Source organism: Pisolithus orientalis (assembly GCF_024613125.1).
Source record: "Pisolithus orientalis strain OTSU chromosome Unknown F5J12scaffold_46, whole genome shotgun sequence".
NCBI classification, from domain to species: Eukaryota; Fungi; Basidiomycota; class Agaricomycetes; order Boletales; family Pisolithaceae; genus Pisolithus; species Pisolithus orientalis.
The window spans coordinates 70,924-87,280 of NW_026260827.1; the positions used below are offsets into that span (position 1 = coordinate 70,924).

General features: G+C 50.8%; 6 protein-coding genes across 6 annotated transcripts; 3 read left to right on the forward strand and 3 right to left on the reverse strand.

Moving 5' to 3' along the window:
* The first annotated feature begins 160 nt into the window (after positions 1-160).
* Positions 161-5,951, forward strand: F5J12DRAFT_858509 (uncharacterized protein). The gene is made up of 12 exons (XM_051746767.1): positions 161-289; positions 318-627; positions 663-704; positions 783-1,226; positions 1,326-2,275; positions 2,326-2,467; positions 2,566-2,824; positions 2,875-3,086; positions 3,140-4,407; positions 4,456-5,105; positions 5,159-5,298; positions 5,327-5,951. The coding sequence occupies exons 1-12, from the start codon at positions 208-210 to the stop codon at positions 5,928-5,930; spliced, it is 5,103 nt and encodes a 1,700-aa protein (XP_051595884.1). The 5' UTR covers positions 161-207; the 3' UTR covers positions 5,931-5,951.
* Positions 5,930-7,987, reverse strand: F5J12DRAFT_858510 (3-deoxy-7-phosphoheptulonate synthase). The gene is made up of 9 exons (XM_051746768.1): positions 7,965-7,987; positions 7,662-7,893; positions 7,358-7,602; positions 7,201-7,258; positions 7,017-7,149; positions 6,855-6,963; positions 6,572-6,807; positions 6,285-6,517; positions 5,930-6,227 (listed from the first exon to the last, which is right to left on the reverse strand). Exons 2-9 carry the CDS (start codon positions 7,734-7,736, stop codon positions 6,141-6,143), a joined length of 1,176 nt encoding a protein of 391 aa, XP_051595885.1. The 5' UTR covers positions 7,737-7,893; positions 7,965-7,987; the 3' UTR covers positions 5,930-6,140.
* F5J12DRAFT_427346 (pre-RNA processing PIH1/Nop17-domain-containing protein) lies at positions 7,868-9,415 on the forward strand. The gene is made up of 4 exons (XM_051739376.1): positions 7,868-8,296; positions 8,409-8,501; positions 8,558-8,877; positions 8,946-9,415. Exons 1-4 carry the CDS (start codon positions 7,948-7,950, stop codon positions 9,186-9,188), a joined length of 1,005 nt encoding a protein of 334 aa, XP_051595886.1. The 5' UTR covers positions 7,868-7,947; the 3' UTR covers positions 9,189-9,415.
* On the forward strand, positions 9,416-10,334 carry F5J12DRAFT_427347 (uncharacterized protein). Its single transcript, XM_051739377.1, has one exon. It carries the CDS (start codon positions 9,642-9,644, stop codon positions 10,119-10,121), a length of 480 nt encoding a protein of 159 aa, XP_051595887.1. The 5' UTR covers positions 9,416-9,641; the 3' UTR covers positions 10,122-10,334.
* On the reverse strand, positions 10,235-12,538 carry F5J12DRAFT_427026 (glycoside hydrolase family 3 protein). The gene is made up of 8 exons (XM_051739373.1): positions 12,361-12,538; positions 12,234-12,307; positions 12,144-12,175; positions 11,958-12,056; positions 11,847-11,889; positions 11,619-11,770; positions 11,527-11,547; positions 10,235-11,466 (listed from the first exon to the last, which is right to left on the reverse strand). The coding sequence occupies exons 1-8, from the start codon at positions 12,436-12,438 to the stop codon at positions 10,349-10,351; spliced, it is 1,617 nt and encodes a 538-aa protein (XP_051595888.1). The 5' UTR covers positions 12,439-12,538; the 3' UTR covers positions 10,235-10,348.
* Positions 12,452-16,325, reverse strand: F5J12DRAFT_858522 (glycoside hydrolase superfamily). Its single transcript, XM_051746769.1, has 16 exons — positions 15,679-16,325; positions 15,494-15,610; positions 15,373-15,443; positions 15,087-15,320; positions 14,906-15,030; positions 14,771-14,851; positions 14,656-14,714; positions 14,169-14,596; positions 14,083-14,110; positions 13,890-14,033; positions 13,653-13,799; positions 13,395-13,576; positions 13,311-13,341; positions 13,061-13,239; positions 12,935-13,001; positions 12,452-12,881 (listed from the first exon to the last, which is right to left on the reverse strand). The coding sequence occupies exons 1-16, from the start codon at positions 16,087-16,089 to the stop codon at positions 12,639-12,641; spliced, it is 2,547 nt and encodes an 848-aa protein (XP_051595889.1). The 5' UTR covers positions 16,090-16,325; the 3' UTR covers positions 12,452-12,638.
* Between the last annotated feature and the right edge of the window lie 32 nt (positions 16,326-16,357).

A 16,357-nucleotide genomic window follows, 5' to 3' on the forward strand; every position in this document is an offset into this window, starting at 1 on the left:
ATTATTTCTGTTAGGTGCTTCTTCATAACGGTCGCAACACGGCGGGTATCCATGTACACCTTTGTTACTTAGAATCTAGCGGTCTTGTGTGTGCTGGTGGATTGCATATCTCCCAATTGAGATCCGGGAACGACTGTCTTCTATCGAGTATTTGGTCTGAGTAGGACAGGAGACTATTGTTTCCCCCCTTTTTGGTCTTCGTCTCTCATGAAGTCAGAGATCGTCATCCAAGTATGCCCGCAGCCACGATCAGCCGCTGTCAATCTCCTGTCTCAACAGATCCCGCAAGGTGAACCTCGAGACTCAGATCTTCTTAGATCCTATTCGTGCGGCACTCAAAGGCTCTGCACCCAACGGTGTTGCCTCGACATGCGCACCTTGCTTCACGGATGGGTCTGATTCGTGGGTGGAGCAGGAACTTTCTTGGAACTACCGTTGCGCAGTCTTGAGCCAAGGAGGTGTGATACGCCGCAAGTGGGATTTCTTAGAAGAAGGTCAGAGCATCCAATACGCGTGTCTGGGACGCTTCGCACACAGTACCGAGGCCACTGGACCTGTGCATGGAAGCGCGCATTACACGTCCTCCAAAGAGGAGTACACGCACACCGGACCAACAAGAGAAGCACTGTTCGGGCCATTCCACGCCATTCCACGAGGAAAAGCCCAAGAATGAACTCGCCCAAGAAGTCGTTCCAGCGGTTTTCGTGTTCTTACGGAGCATAGGCAAAGTCTTCCTGGCCAACGGGGTGGACTACACGTTCTCTCTTCCATTTCTCGTGAAGAAGGCGTGGCCACTGCATCCTCACGGCAGTCCTGATACAACGGGTTCTTGAGCCGATAGAGGTCGAAGAAGCTCGTTTTACAGGTGACACACTCCTTCCAACAATCTTCTCAATTACGAATCCTTTCGCGGAACCTACTGCTATTGGAATCACAACAGGCATTGTGGGAGGGCACGGTGACACCCCAGTCTCACTTTCTGATGAGGATGAACAGTGTTCCAAGCCCCTCGCGGCTGTTTCCGCTGCAGAAGAGGTTGTCTGGGTGTCTACATACAATTCTGATATCGCCGTTTTGATAACGTTCAACGAGGAGATAAGACAACTCGCGATCTGGAGATACATTCATTTGAAACCGAAGGGCGCATTCGATCCTATCGAGCATGGCAGGACGAAGGTCTCCTTCTGGGTACAAAGGCTGGCTACACGCCCCCTTACGAACCTCCCGTAAGCTATCTTTATGCACATTTCTTGGGAACCTAATCATCCAATGGCATCAGGGATGGGTGGATGGAAGGCTTTTCTGCTGCTCTGTTTGATCCAAAGGCATGATGGTTCGGAGTTCCGCACCCTCCTGGCTATCTGCATTTCTGGTACACAAGCGCTTGTGTATGCCTTACCAGTCAACCAAACTGGGCAATGTCCTCATGCAAACTTTTTGACGACCATCGATGCCACATCTGTCATACCTATACGTTCTACCCGAGCGGAAATGTGGGACTTATTGGCCGTGAAACCAGGGGGGACTGTCTCGGTTCTTACGCATGGTCTCTATGATTTACCCATTCAACTGCGTCTATCCGCATCTTGCGACGTGCAAACGCAAGGTGCAGATCGACCATCTGATTCCGAGGTCAAAAATATAGTAGCAGTGAAGTGGGGATCCATATCTTCGGTCACCCTGATATGCTCCAGCGGAGAAAACTACCGTGGCAGATTTGATATGATTGCTCAAGATCCTTTGGTATCTCAGGCTTTGCAGGTCCTTGCCCTAGCTCTTCCCAAACAAGAAGCGTTCGACGTGCATCGCAAATTCCTAGAAGCATGGAGTCCACATTACTTTCGGACTTGTTTGAATATGGAATTTCATGCACTTTCACTTGCGATTTCTTCCGTGCTGGAGCTCTCACCAGTGTACCCATTTAAGGACGACAAACCGCCTTCCACTCCCTGGGACAAGTTTTGCCACCTTGCTGCTAACTCCCGGTCTTTTGCAGATGACCCCGCTCTTCAACGACTAAAGTTGCCTGTTTCTCCTGTTTCTCGCCAGTACTTTTTGTTCACCTTAAAGCCAAACCCACTGTTGGCCTCCGTACTGTATGCGTTACACATGCTTGCAGAAGACCTTCGCCTGACGGTCCATCGTTACGATTCACTTCTACTCCTCGTACCACTGGTTTGCCAGATCGCACACATCATACGGCCTGAATGGGTTGACTACTGGAAACGCCTATGTCCCGACATCATGCCAGCTTGGCCCTCGCCATCTGCTATTCGTGAGTGCTGTGGCTCAGCAGGCATTCAGCGCGGCTGACATTCCTCGCAGGTGCTGACACGCTGGACGATCGTATACCAGTTTGGCCTCCTGATATGACGGCCGTATTGTATGGGAGGCTTAGCAACCCGGATTGGAAGTTCTTACCCTACGAGAGCCCGCGATTGGCATCACTTTTCGATATCCAACCATCGTTTGCCTTTGGGAATGCTTGAACCTTTACTGAACTCTGCAACGTGTCACTACCGCATACTTGTGTCTTGCAGGTGATTCGGTAGCATCCACACAAAGACGAGCGGAGTTGACAGTAGAGACGCTGATCCAGACGTGGGGAACAGCAAAAAAGGGCTTTCTTTTTTTGGATCGCTTACCTCTAGGTATTGCGGCACCCCTTCGCGAAGCTATTCGAACTTGCCAGCTCTCACCACCTGGTAACTGGCGATCGGAACATTATGAGTTGGTGGGTCGTCGGGACTTGGCTTTCAGCGTTGCCAAGGTGCAGCCGGTACACTTCCAACAAGGATTGTACCAGTCTCCCGAAAATTACATGGTAAATCTTGGTTCGTGTAATGTGTCACTTGTGGTCTCATTCGCTTTCAGAACTCGCACTGCCGGGTCACGATAAGTAGCCTCGTCGATCAGGCCAAATCCGCAAGTATTGGTGAAATTGACGCTGTTTCGGGCGTGGAGCTGGATCTGAATGGCTTTTCGAAAATCCGATTTGGCCAAGACCGGAGGTTGGAAGAAGTTGCTCGCATGCTCTGCTCTTCATCGATAGCATCTGCGCGGCTCGTGGAGCGACCGGACCTCAAGTGCGTTGGTCCCATGCATAAAAGGGTTATTCTGTTAATCCGCTCTTTTGCAGTGAGCATGACCAAGCGAAGGAACAGCAGCACCAGGTGGTGCGACTCACAGAGCGGACACTAGCTTTGCCTTATGGGAGAGCTATGTTCACATTTGGCACGGTGCAGACAGTCACTAGGGAAGCCTATGTGATCCCTAAGATGGAGTTTTCGGTCCGAATTCAGCCGTCTAATGTGATTGCAACACCGGAACCTGGCAAGATACCAGTGGAGTGCGTTAATTGGGGAGAGTTCCACAATGGTGTTGCTGCTGGTCTACGAATTAGCCCTGGCGCTCGTGGTGTAGAGAGCTCATGGATCGCTTTCAACAAACCATCCGAATTGACACCTCAACACGCAGGATTCTTGTTCGGCCTTGGACTCACGGGCCACTTAAAGGAGATGTTAACATGGCATACGTTCGGCTATTTGACGCCAAAGCATGACTTCACATCCATTGGAGTTCTCCTTGGACTCTCCGCTGCTAATGTCGGGAGCGGAAACAAGCATGTTACAAAGTTGCTCGCTGTCCATACACCAGCGCTCCTCCCGACGCCTACCATTGACCTCAACGTCTCCCTCATGACTCAAGCCGCCGGCTTGGCCGGAGTCGGTATTCTTTATCTCGGCACGAAGAACAGGCGTATGGCAGAAGTTTGTTTGCATCAGATAAGCCGCAAGGATCTTGTCCAGCCCGACCTCAGTAACGAACACCGGGAAGCATACACGTATGCAGCTGCTCTTGCACTCGGGATGATCATGCTTGGTCAGGGTTCATCCACGCCTGCCGATACAACTTGCCTTCATCGATTGCGTGTGTTGGTGCACGGTGAAGTCAAATCTCTAGCGGGCACAAGCTCGCGTCCCACTTTCGACACCAATATCACCTCACCCGCAGCGACAGTGGCGTTAGGCCTCATGTACTTAAAGACCGGGCGAAGAGACGTGGCAGACATACTTGAAATCCCGAGTACGATTATAGAGTTGAACCGCATCCAACCAAGTTTCCTGTTGATGCGTACGATTGCGAGGTCTCTAATTATGTGGGACGTTATCGGATCAACGGAGGAATGGGTACTGAAGCAAGTTCCGGCGCCGATAATGGAGGCAATGCAAGAGCATATGCTTGCCAAGAAGGTAGCCGATGATGCTATTCAACTAGCTTACTACAACATTTTGGCTGGTTGTTGTTTCGTCGTGGGGCTCAAGTATGCTGGCACGGCGCGCCACGAAGCATACACGATGCTGTCACACTTTTTCGATAGCTTTAGCAGGTTTGTTGCGTCCAACGGTAGGTTCATCATTATTTCGTGTATGCTCTTGTCTGACGAGTGTGTAGGCGTCGCCTTCGACCATAAAATCAAGCGCTCTGCCGTTCGCGAAGGTCTGAACTTGATCTCCATAGCGTTGTGCATGGTTATGGCTGGCACTGGTGAAATCTCTTGCTTGCGGAGACTGAGGTATGCCTACGGAATGTACCACCAAGCCTTTAGGTATGGAGTACATGTCGCAACCCACCTCTCTCTCGGGCTACTTTTTCTGGGGGCCGGTCGATTCACACTGGGTACATCTAACGCCGCCATAGCGTGCCTGGTTACCGCGTTCTTCCCTCGTTTCCACCACGTCTCGTCTGATAACAAGAGTTATCCCCAAGCTCTCAGGCACCTCTGGGTCCTCGCAGTTGAGCCGCGGTGTCTTATTGCGCGTGATGTCAATACATGTGAAGCAGTTTATCTTCCGGTCAAGATTACTACTCGAGAAGGCAGCGAGAAAGGCAGTTCGCAGCTGATTTCCCCTACACTCATCCCAGACTTTGGTAAGCTACTTTCCGTGCGAGTAGATACCCCGCGTTACTGGCCTTTCTTCGTGGACTTGGAACACTCCCCGGAGCAAAAGAAGAACCTTCTCAAGAACCAAACGCTGTACGTCAAACGTCGGACAGCATTTCTCAGCTATACAGAAGATCCCCGAGGCAGCCGAAGTCTATTCGTACGGTCCTGGATCCTCGGCTGGAGATGCGGCCACCCTTGACTTCCCTCAAGCTTACCGACGCAAAAACCCATCCTGCGAGCGATTTGACTCACTTCATCTCATCCTTTTCGAATGACACACTGTTTCTCGCCTTCGCTGATTATTTCTCACGGGACGACGGTGAGACGCATGCAGAGAGGATATTCCACGCGTACTGTCCATGCCGTCTTGCTGGATAGTATCTTGCAGGATAAGATGGAGACGTTACAATCACACCTAGCTCTCTACCAGTATCGCACCCAGCCGGAGTCAGCAGCGTATTTCCACCTCCGTCTGCAAGACCTCAGGTTCGCGGCTGACTTTTACAGCAAAGTTTTCGAACGTCGTTTTTGTGGTCGAGCGGAGCATAATGCCAGACCTCCCCTCATCCGCGAGAATACCGCTTCCGGCTCTCTACAAGCACTAGACAAGCGCCTTGGAGACCTCACAGCTCAGCCGAAATTCAATGAAATATTCGCTCGTTATGCCCGAGGTGAGACTATTGGGGATGCAGAAGATTTCGGTTCTCCTGGAGAGCTCTCCCGGTGCCTTGCTTGGTATCTTTTGAGGAACGGCGTTCCTTCTGCTTCTCTACTGGTAATTCTGCGCCAACTCGCCAGGGATGCTTACGCCCAATCTGTTTCACGATCCCCTCCGGAGGGTACTGCGGACGTGAAGGGGCTCGATGTAGGCATTAAGGAGGTGTTGCGTGGGACTGGGACCAAGATGATAAATGCATTCGGATCCGGCTGGTCGGGTTCCTCTCTTGACCGTGTTATTGACGCATGGCAGGGTGTTTCATGAAATATTGCACACCAAGCGACTTTTCGCATGTCTTCTGGTTGGCCGCATCAGTATCCTATGTCTATGCAGGTATTTACAGAAGAATAGAGAACAAAGTGTAATAACAGTTCGGGTACGCCACAGCACTTGATTTTGTATACAACGAACTAACTCCCTATCCGAAATCCAGTACATTAAAAGTTACAGAAGGCAAGAGTCAAAAGCTGTTTTTCAGGGAGAGGGAGGAGTGGAGCGCTGGAAGCCCGCAGGCCTTTGCAAACCCTGTTCTATGAGGAAGGTGCGGCGTTGACCGACAGCCTGTACAGCGGTGTCAGAAATCGGCTGATGCGTTCATTGAAAAACCAATGAACAAACCTCATTGAGGCGGTCAAGCATGCCAACTGTCGTCTCCCAGTCGACGCAGGCATCAGTAATACTGACGCCGTACTTGAGGCCACTTGGACCCTCAGCAGGGACATCTTGACGGCCAGCATTGATGTGAGATTCGACCATAACACCCGTTATATTCCTGTCGCCTGCAGCAAGTTGTTGGCAAACGTCGTCAAGAACCTTGGGTTGGTTGTTGTGGTTCTTTTGAGAATTGCCGTCTGTTCCATGGCATTAGTGCTGAGTGTACAGACGGAGTGAACGGTGACACCCACGGCTGCAATCAATCATGATGGAAGGGTGGTTTGCAGGGCGGGCCTTCTCGATGGACTTGACAGCTGCCCGGACATATTCAGATGCATAGTTCGGGCCCTTGGAGCCACCACGAAGGATAACATGGACATCTTGGTTACCCCTAGTCTTGACGATGGCCGCCAGACCCTGCTCGGTAACACCCATGAAAGCATGAGGGTTGGAACTCGAACGCATAGCATCGATTGCAACAGAGACGCTAGAGGAACGGTTAGGAGGGGAGCCTAAAGTTGGTAAGCATCTTACCTTCCATCAGTGCCGTTCTTGAAACCAATAGGGAAGGAGATACCGGAAGCAAGTTCACGGTGAAGTTGAGACTCAGTGGTGCGCGCACCGATAGCACCCCAGGAGATGACTACGTATCCAAATCGATGAGAAGATCTGAGAGAGGTAAGTCCCATTGCTTACGATCGGAAATAAACTGAGGAGAAATGGTGTCAAGTAACTCGACACCGACAGGAATGCCAAGATCTGTCAAGTCACAAAGCAACTTCCTAGCAATTCGCAGCCCCTTGTTTATCTTGAAAGAGCCGTCGAGGTCCTGCAGCAAATATTTAGACCCACAGATACCCGACGAATGACCATTACGCACTGGATCGTTAATCAAGCCCTTCCAGCCAACGGTCGTCCGAGGTTTCTGTCCAGAGCATCTTCAGAAAATCTGAAAACCGAGGCGATAAAAATACGACGTACTTCGCTGGAAAAGGCGTTAGCAAAGTAAGTGTCACGTGACTGATGGAATGACTCACAAGTAAGCGCGCATGATAATCAAGAGGTTGTCCCAGGTAGGGATTTTGTCTCTGAGGAGACGAGCATACTCGATAGCCTGCTCGGTGGAATGGATTGAACAGGGACCGACAATGACGAGTACCCTGTCATCCTGGCCGGCAACAATGCGGGCAGCTTGGTACCGAGCAGAGGCAATAGTCATCTCGGATGTCTCCGAGGGAGTGATCTCGTGCAAAAGCAAGGCGGGTTGGACGAGGGGGTCATACTGAGTACGTTGTCTCGTTCAACATTGGAAGACGGGGACGTCCGTGTTACATGACTTACACCGATGACACGTCTGTCCTGAATGAACTGTTGGATTTGCTTTACGTCTTCGGGGACGGGAGTAATGTTGTACATGGCAGATGGAGATCGTGGCACAGAGAAGAGAAAGCGCTGCTGTTTGGGAGGATAGTCTTGCTGGAAGACGATCCTTTTATACTTGATCAAGAGGCCTCTTAAAAGCCCAACCTATGGCAATATTTTTCATTGCCTTTCCTGGCGTCGCTTATTTAGCGTGAGTGCGTGTCATCCGCCGAACCGAATCGCTCTGCAGCCTGTCGGCGTCCTGATGGCCACTGCCACTAGCACACAACAGGTCGCTGTTACGCTCAACCCTGTGCCGGGCTTCTGTGTCAAATCTAAAGCCACGAACGACACAGTAGTGCATCCGTCGACTGCTGACAGAGCAGGCGTTTCACGGGACGCTCAGATTAACCGAGCTTCGCCCTTGATTCCGGTCACAAAAGGCCTCAAAATCTTTGTAAACATAGCATGGGATTCGAACGTGCCTCCTCCTCCGCAGGGAAGCGAGGAGGCGATACAACATGCCATGCGAGGCCTCCATATCGATGAATCTAATCCAGAGAGCTGGTTCGTCCCACTTGTTGTATCTGATGCCCGCCGTGACTCCGACAAAGGTCGGTGTTACTACTGCTCCCCAATTTTCTTAATACTGACGACCTGCCAACTCTATCTCCACTTTCCATGCCAACTACCGACTCTGTGCTTACGCTCACCGCATTTGAACAGCCGGCCAGCCCTCCATCGTCTTCGACGCGATATTCAGCCCTTCCATCAAGTCCCGCGCATTAAAAGATGTTGATTTCAAGTTTTTCATCATTGGTGTGTATACTAAACTAAACACACTACCCAAACACTCGCCTCATTCTTCGCCTCAGAGCTTGCCTTCCAGCGCATCGAAGCACAGACAACTATTATCCTTTCTCGGCAGATTGGTACACCCAACATAGCCTCCAAGGGAAAGCCCCAAGCGCGACAAGTCTTGGTACCTGCAACACTATATCCGCCCGGCCACCCGAACCACCGTGCACCTGCCAAACTCATTCAAGAAATCCCACCCCGCCCTACGGCCGAGTCTACACCTGAAAGCACTCTGAAGAACCAACAGTCATCGACTAGCATGGCCCCTAAAATTCCGTCGTGGTCTTGGAGTGAAGAAAACTCAAAGTTACGTATCGTAATCAATGTTCCTGCATTGGTGTGTATCGCTGCCACCATAGGTTTAGCATATTGTGTGACCGAACACGCGATATTTCAAACACACAGACGCATGCAGCTATCCCGCTTTCCACTCTCGATGTCGAGCCTAGACGCATACTGCTATCTGTCCCATCGTTGTATAACCTTGACATCGACCTCAGTGCTTCAGATGCCGATCTCACTGCCACCTTCGCCGAACCAGACTCGTCGATGCAGGCGCTGACTTTGAAACGCAAACGAGATCTCGATGTTGACAATGCAAAGGCTGAGTGGCGTGTCGCAGATAAAACGATCGTACTCCACGCCTGATTTGTCATAGCGTTTACACCGTTTAAACACACCGGATTTTTAACACTGCCCCAAATGCCTCTATTCAAATCAGCAACAACGTTGCATTGATATCAAACCAGCAGTACCTCGCCGTATTCTCTCGGACGCACGTTGGCGCCGCACGTGGGGAACAGCCCCTACATGCGCTTCTTATAACCCCGTAATATCACCTCATGGTAATGGATTTGGCAATTTTCCGACTTTCATAACGACTTCTTTCTCATTCAAGATTGTAATCGCTTCCGGCGGCGGTCGTCGTCGTAGCTTATAACGTTTATGATCAGCCGAAGTATGGAATCGACGATAGCCTACCAGCCGAGCCAGCCACATTTCTTCTCCAAACGCGGTCGCGTGCCCGCGTTTGGATCCAGCTACCTACTCAGGCAAAGCCATTCTCCCTGAATCCTGCATTGTTGTACAAATTATCCGGACATGCGCCCGCCCCAATCGGCGGCCTATGTACTACAGGCCTCCGGGCTGTTCGCCAGCGGTCACCTCGAACGCTGTCAAAATTTGATGAACTATTTACAACGCACATTTCCTTATGGATGCCGTGAGTTATCCTCACCGGCCTGGGAAAGCCGGAAGCGAATGGACGCCGAACAGGTACTTTGCAGTGGAAAGTTTCATTATACTTCCCGAACAGAAGGATCATTATCCGCTAAGATAGTCGCACGCACCCGATGTGCGTGTACTATCGCATATCAGTTCATACTTCCGTCTCCTATGCCACCTTCCACCTTAAGCCAAGTGGGGTTGTTTATCAATATCGTACACACGTCGCAAGAGGGTGTAAGTTGTCGTCCAAATCCATCTATCCGGGTGCTGCTAGCATCGGCGTGGTCCTTTGCAGGCAAACATGATACACTGCTGGCATACCATTCAAGGGTAAGTTCATTTCATACAAGCTAACATGAATCGGTGACAGCCACTGTTTTTGAATGTCACCCACCAACCTCTATGGTAATGCTTGTTTCTGTAAAAGGGATACGTATGCACGTAGCGCATGATGGCACGATGAGTCACTATGATGTATGACAGCTAAATCCAACTCCCTGCAACAATATTGCTGCAGTCAAAAAATATATATGCAAGAAAGCTACGCTGAAGCCGCAGCCATCTTTTGCATCCACCTGAGGTCACAACGACACAGGTACCTGTCCCTTCGCTTCGCGTTCCCCAAAGATCACTGCGACAGCCGCCTCCAACGCAGCTGGAGTGTACTCGAAACTAGCCAGACACGGTTCCTGAATGTCCGGTGCCCCCACCACGTCATAAGGTGCACAACTAACCAAAATGATGATGGGGGTGGCACCCCGTTTTTCTTGCAGCAGCCTTCGTAAGTAATCAACCTGCCAACCGCTACGATCCGCGTTGCGTGTAACAAATATAATTGCAGAGGTTGCCCGGAGGGCACCAGAAATTTCATCAGGAAGCTGCCCCCGTCCATGTGCTGGCAGAGGTGTATACAGAAGATGTCGCAAGTTCGTGCGGCGAGCCACAGATTGTTCCAGTGCAAGATACTCCATCACTGGGGCCATAACCAATACTGGACCATCGTCTTTCCTTACAACTGGAAGGGTCCCTCTAATCGACGCTGTCGAGACAGCATATGACTCAGCGCTGAGATGTGCGTTCCGGATAAGGAGGTCTGCGAGGGCTTGTTCATGGAACGGTTCGAAAACGTCCGCCCAAGAAGTACCTGCATATGCGAATTTCAGAGCGGCGATCCGCTGTCCACTTTTCCGGAGGGATTCAAGCGATAATGAGCCATTTTCGACAGCCGCATAAGTCTCCTCGATGGCACCCCTTTGCACCTTCATCGTATGGCAGATCATGGCAATATCTGCGCCGGCCTGCAGGGCCATCACGGCACCCTTTTGCGGGGTATATGAGGCAGCTACTGCATTCATCTCCAGACAGTCGGTCACAATTACCCCACCATAGCCCATCTTCTCCCTAAGCAAATCTGTCGTGATCGTTGTGGAGAGGGAGCATGGTGTATTGTCTCCGGTGATGAGAGGAAGCGCCATATGACCAGTCATGATCGTTGGAATACCAGACTCGACAAGTATATGAAAGGGTACGAGCTCCGTTTCCATGAGCTCATCCTCGGTCTTCTCAATCACCGGGAGAGCAAGATGCGAATCTATGTGGGTATCCCCATGTCCGGGAAAGTGTTTCGCGCAAGGGGCGACACCCCCTTGCATCAGGCCACGACTAACTGCAGAAGCATATTTTGCCACCTCATCCGGATCTTTGCGAAAGTAATCCACCCTTATGAGCGTCTGGTACGATGTATTTATATACAGCTTACCGTCACCGAAGGATCTGACCCCTAAGTAAGCGGTCAAAACAACAGAAGAAAACGTTGGCATTTGTTCACGCAGAGACTACATATTAGCCCACCTATGACTGGGTTTTTGGGGTTCGAGTTAACATCCGCGACTGGGCTGTATGCCCAATTAATTCCGGCGAGCTTCATCTCCCGGGCAGTAGCTGCAGAACACTCCTCTGCGATCTCTGGCGAGCCCGTTGCAGCGAGTGCCATCGCACCAGGACTGTTACAGCAAAATGTTTGGAATAGAAGCCTGGTGAGGTGATACCCAGGGCTGCCAACGCTGACACGAAACTCACAACTGGGTTCCTGCAGTGGAGCTAGTAAATGCAGAGATGAGACCTAGTGTATCCCGTTAAGGTCGAGGTGTTGAGGAGGATGAACATCATAAGGGCAAATGAGTGACGCACCGTTCTCTTGATCGATCCCGATCATGAGCGGGCGAGAGTGCCCAGACTCCTTCGCGAGTTGCTGTAAACTCTGCACCAATCGATGGACTTGCTTCACATCTACAGACGTATCATTGTCGTCCGGAAGGTTTCCAGACGAGAGGCAAGTTGGTGTAACTGTTGGATCTGTCTAAAGCTCTGACTTACCTTGCACATTCCTCTTCATAAGGATGATGTTCCTGAAGTCCCAAGTCTTATCATGCACCCCTACAGTCACTGCACGCGAAAGACACTCGCCCTACGTGATAGTCGCGAATGAGGACCTTGACATCCTCGCTGATCTCATGGCCATGGAAGCCAAACACGAAGTGCTTCCATAACTGTCAGCCATAGACAACACCCCCCCATTGCACGATGGCTTCACCTGTCCGATTTCGCGTTTGTCTGCAGATGTCAGAGAAGTCATGACAGAGTTCCAGAAACGCTGAGTCTGTGCGTGCATGCATGAGGATATACAAATCAAGATAAGCCCAAACGAGAGTTTTCACTTCTTGAGAACTACTAAGCCTATTACCTGCGCTCTGTGGGTATTTACTACGTAGTTTACTTACAGCGTATCGACGAGGGTACTGCTGGACAACGAGCATCCAATACGTGTCCAAAATTCGCATTCAGAATCAGTCCGGTTCAACAACTCCCAACTCAGAGCGGGAACGTCCCATCCAACCTGAAGTCTCTACTACTTGCGCCGATCGAAAACCCAATGGTTCCATTCGGCTTCGCCCACCCCTGCCTGACAACGTCCCACACCGACAGATCGTACCGCGAGATCGTAATGGAAGCCTGCCCAGTTTGGCCAGGCACCAGTTCAATATCGGTAAAACCTTTCAGGACAGAAGGAGGCTCCCCGGCGGATGGAGGGTGGTGCACATACAGTTGAGGAATCTGAAATTATCGGGTGAGGATATGATACAAGGGTCGCAAAGGTTTGATCATACCTCGCCTCCGTATACCGGTCCAGTATTCTCCACGTTGAACGTCACCTGGAACAAAGGCATGTGAAGCCTGTGTTGTTTATGATGGTCAATGAATACCGGGGGATAGAACAGTGAAGACCGACATACCATAATGCAGTCGAAGATCCTTCCTCAATGGGCGAGGTGCCCCCATTCTCCCAGTTCTGGATCAATTCTGCTTGAGCAGAGTCCACAGAAGCGTCAACAGGTGTAACAACGAGTTGGGAGTATTCGAACGTCGTGTAGCTCAGACCATACCCGAATTCATAGCGTGGGGTAATGTTTTGCTAAAGATGTTACGAATTAGCACTGTGCTCTCTCTAGGTGCAATCAAAGGCAGCTAGGTAAGTTCACTCACGGCGTCGAACCAGCGATAGTCAATGTACAGGCTGCAATTCATCTTGTCATCAGGAGAACCAAACTTGAAGTAAATCGAGCGCACCCTTCGGTATAGTCTATGGATAGAATGTCCGTTGCAGTACCCCCGAGGACGAGCTGCGCCGAGTAATCGCTTGCATTTTTTGCGATGGTATACGGAAGACGTCCGGACGGGTTCCAGGCGCCATAGAGAATATCCACGATCGCGTTTCCGGCCTCGTTACCTCCAAGACTTGCCCACACAATCTACGTTCCCGTTAAACATATCGGAGTCAGACTGTGAGTAACGTATTCCATGACCTTCGGAAGGAGCATCGCTCACAGCAGTGACATTGGGATGGTCAACCCATGGCTCTATAATGAGCGGTCCGACACTGTTCACGACGACAATAGTGTTGTTGTTCTGTGCAGCAACAGCTAGAACAAGCTCGTCGCCCTCATGCCATGCTGTCAAGGTTTTTCCTGTCTCCTACATTTCCGTCGACGGTGATGTAGCCCTATTCACATCAGTAAGCAATTCCGCGCAAGCACTTGTCCAAACAATGGGGCGCATACACACCTCGCCAGAGTCGGAGTTGATGAACACAATCGCAACTTCCGCAGTTATGACAGAATTGCCAGCCTGGTCAAGGTTCCAGTTGTCGAAGTCCCAAAAGACGCTAGTCTGATCTTGTCTCGCACGTGCTTGGATGGCTTCGTAAGGCTGTGGACCGTCAACCAAACAGATTCGAAAACTAAAAGCCTGCACATACAGATACCAAGTAGGTGAAATTTGTAGTCCTATATAATAATGAGTTCCATACCCCTAGTGTCTCGTCAGGATGGACGGGAAACTCACCCAGATCCCCATCCCAGGGCCAGAATGCCTGTCGGGTCACCACCCTGATCAGAGTATTCGTTCGGTCCCGAAACAGGTGGAGCCGCGTCGCTGCCGACTAGCACGACACTCCTTGGCTTATTTAACGGCAATGCGTTCATCTCGTTCTTGAGCAGTACGGTTCCCGCAGCCCCGATCTGTCTCACGAGCTGGTAGTGGTCCGATTGTGCATTAACCTCATAGTTCAAAGGGTTATACGGATGGAAGGAATCAATGGTGACATTGGGGTAGCCCTGATCTTGGTGCATGTAGTACCAGGCTGCGATGATCCGCGTTGCCATATCATCGAGTCGCGCTTCGGAAATAGTGTTGTTCATAACGTAGGCAGTGAGGTTGGCACCAAAGTATGTCGTGCCGGATCCCAAGGTGATGTCACCGGCCATAGTCATCTTTTGATGTTTTTGTTAGAATGTTTAAGGGCGAAAAAATTACAGCTGGCTGCACATACATCAAGACCTGCCACCGCTGAGAGTGTGTTCATAGTGGCAGCCCAATCAGACATGACGTCTAGACGAGGATAAGTTAATCGCGTCATGATATCAATCAGTACAATAGAAACTTACAGCCCTGGAAACCAAACTCGCGCTTCAAAATATCGCTGAGGATTTTATAGTTGTTGCAAGCATAGGTATCATTGACGAGGTCTGTGGAGCTGCCGTCAAGCTGGGACATTAGACAAATCTAATGCAGGAGCTTACTATAAGAACACATCACGGATGAAACGCCAGCCATGACAGAACGCAAGAACGGGTGCGCGTAGATCTCGTGTTCAGTACGATCGTCGACGTTGGACGACTCCTGAGTACGCTTCCACTCTTGCTCGCTGCACAAGAATGTCACGCCCCTTTTCACTCGGGAATCATACAATGATAAACTCACTTGTTGATGTAGTGCTTCGCCGTGGCTTGAACACCGGCTTGTTGCAAGCCAAGAATTGTCTCGTACGCCGCCTCACCGGTGAGGAAGGGGTCTGCACCAAAGCCTTCCCAGTTGCGCCCGCCTTGTGCTACACGACCCATGTTCATCATTGGTCCAAGGGCAATATTGACACCTTTCGCGTGGAATTCTTGACCTAATGCTAGGCCACGCGCACGAATCAAGGCGCGATTCCACCTAGAGCAAATAGTCAGTGGGAATCCACAAATGGAGAGACGGGGTCGCGTACGTAGACGCAGTAGTGACGCCAGCGGGGAATGTGGTTACAAGATCAGTAAACCGCACGCCCAAAGGCGAATCCTAGAGCATGCTTTTCAACAAACTGGTAGAAAAGACAAGGTGAAACGGACCTGAAGACACAATCCGGGGAACTCGGCGACAGAAGGGATGTTCCCAACGCAAAGGCCATTCATCCATCCAACGCCAGTGGTTATATTGACCTTCTGTTCGATGGTGAAGTTGGCGATCTGCGTGGACAAAAGTGTAAGCACGTTGCTTAACAGGTGTTTCCTAATCGAGTGAACGTGGTACAAACCATTGATTTTGCTTTCTCGTATGCAGTTGCCCATGCAGGAGCGAAGTCCGGCACGACATTAAAGTCTGAACTGACTGGGGGAGGGTTTAGAGGATCTGTTTCGGGGAATATAGGTGGGATGGGAGCAAAGGTTGGAGTTGGGAAAGGAGTGAAGGGATACTCTGAAATGGGCCAAGTGAGAGGGCCAGTCTCGGTAGCGACAGAAGCTGGTGTTGTAGAGGTGGTAGTGACTGAGGTCACCGTTGAGAATGAAGAGCTCGAACTTGCGGTGGTGCCCGTTGAGGTGTTAGTTGGGCTCACTGCACTACTCGGCACCCCAGAAAACGAAAACGAAGACGTCGAGTTGGTGAGTGACTGGACGGCGACGACATGCACCACGGCGAGCAGCCAAGCCCTCAACGTTGGGCCCATCACGACGCTCGACTCTACCGATGGGTGTAGGACAAAACAACATGGCCGGTTATAACTACCCCCAGATTACGCGACCCACGCGAGGTAGGTAAGGAGTCCAGGCTAGCCATTTCCAAAAATAATAACGATTCCCCCAACAGTCTACCTTCGCTGAGCTGAAATAAATGAATGCACCCAGTCCCAGAGATTGAATTCTCCCGAGGATATTCCGGCAGGGTGCATCACTCACAAGTGGCGCGCGTTCCCGCCTTTGAGGCAATGAAAAACG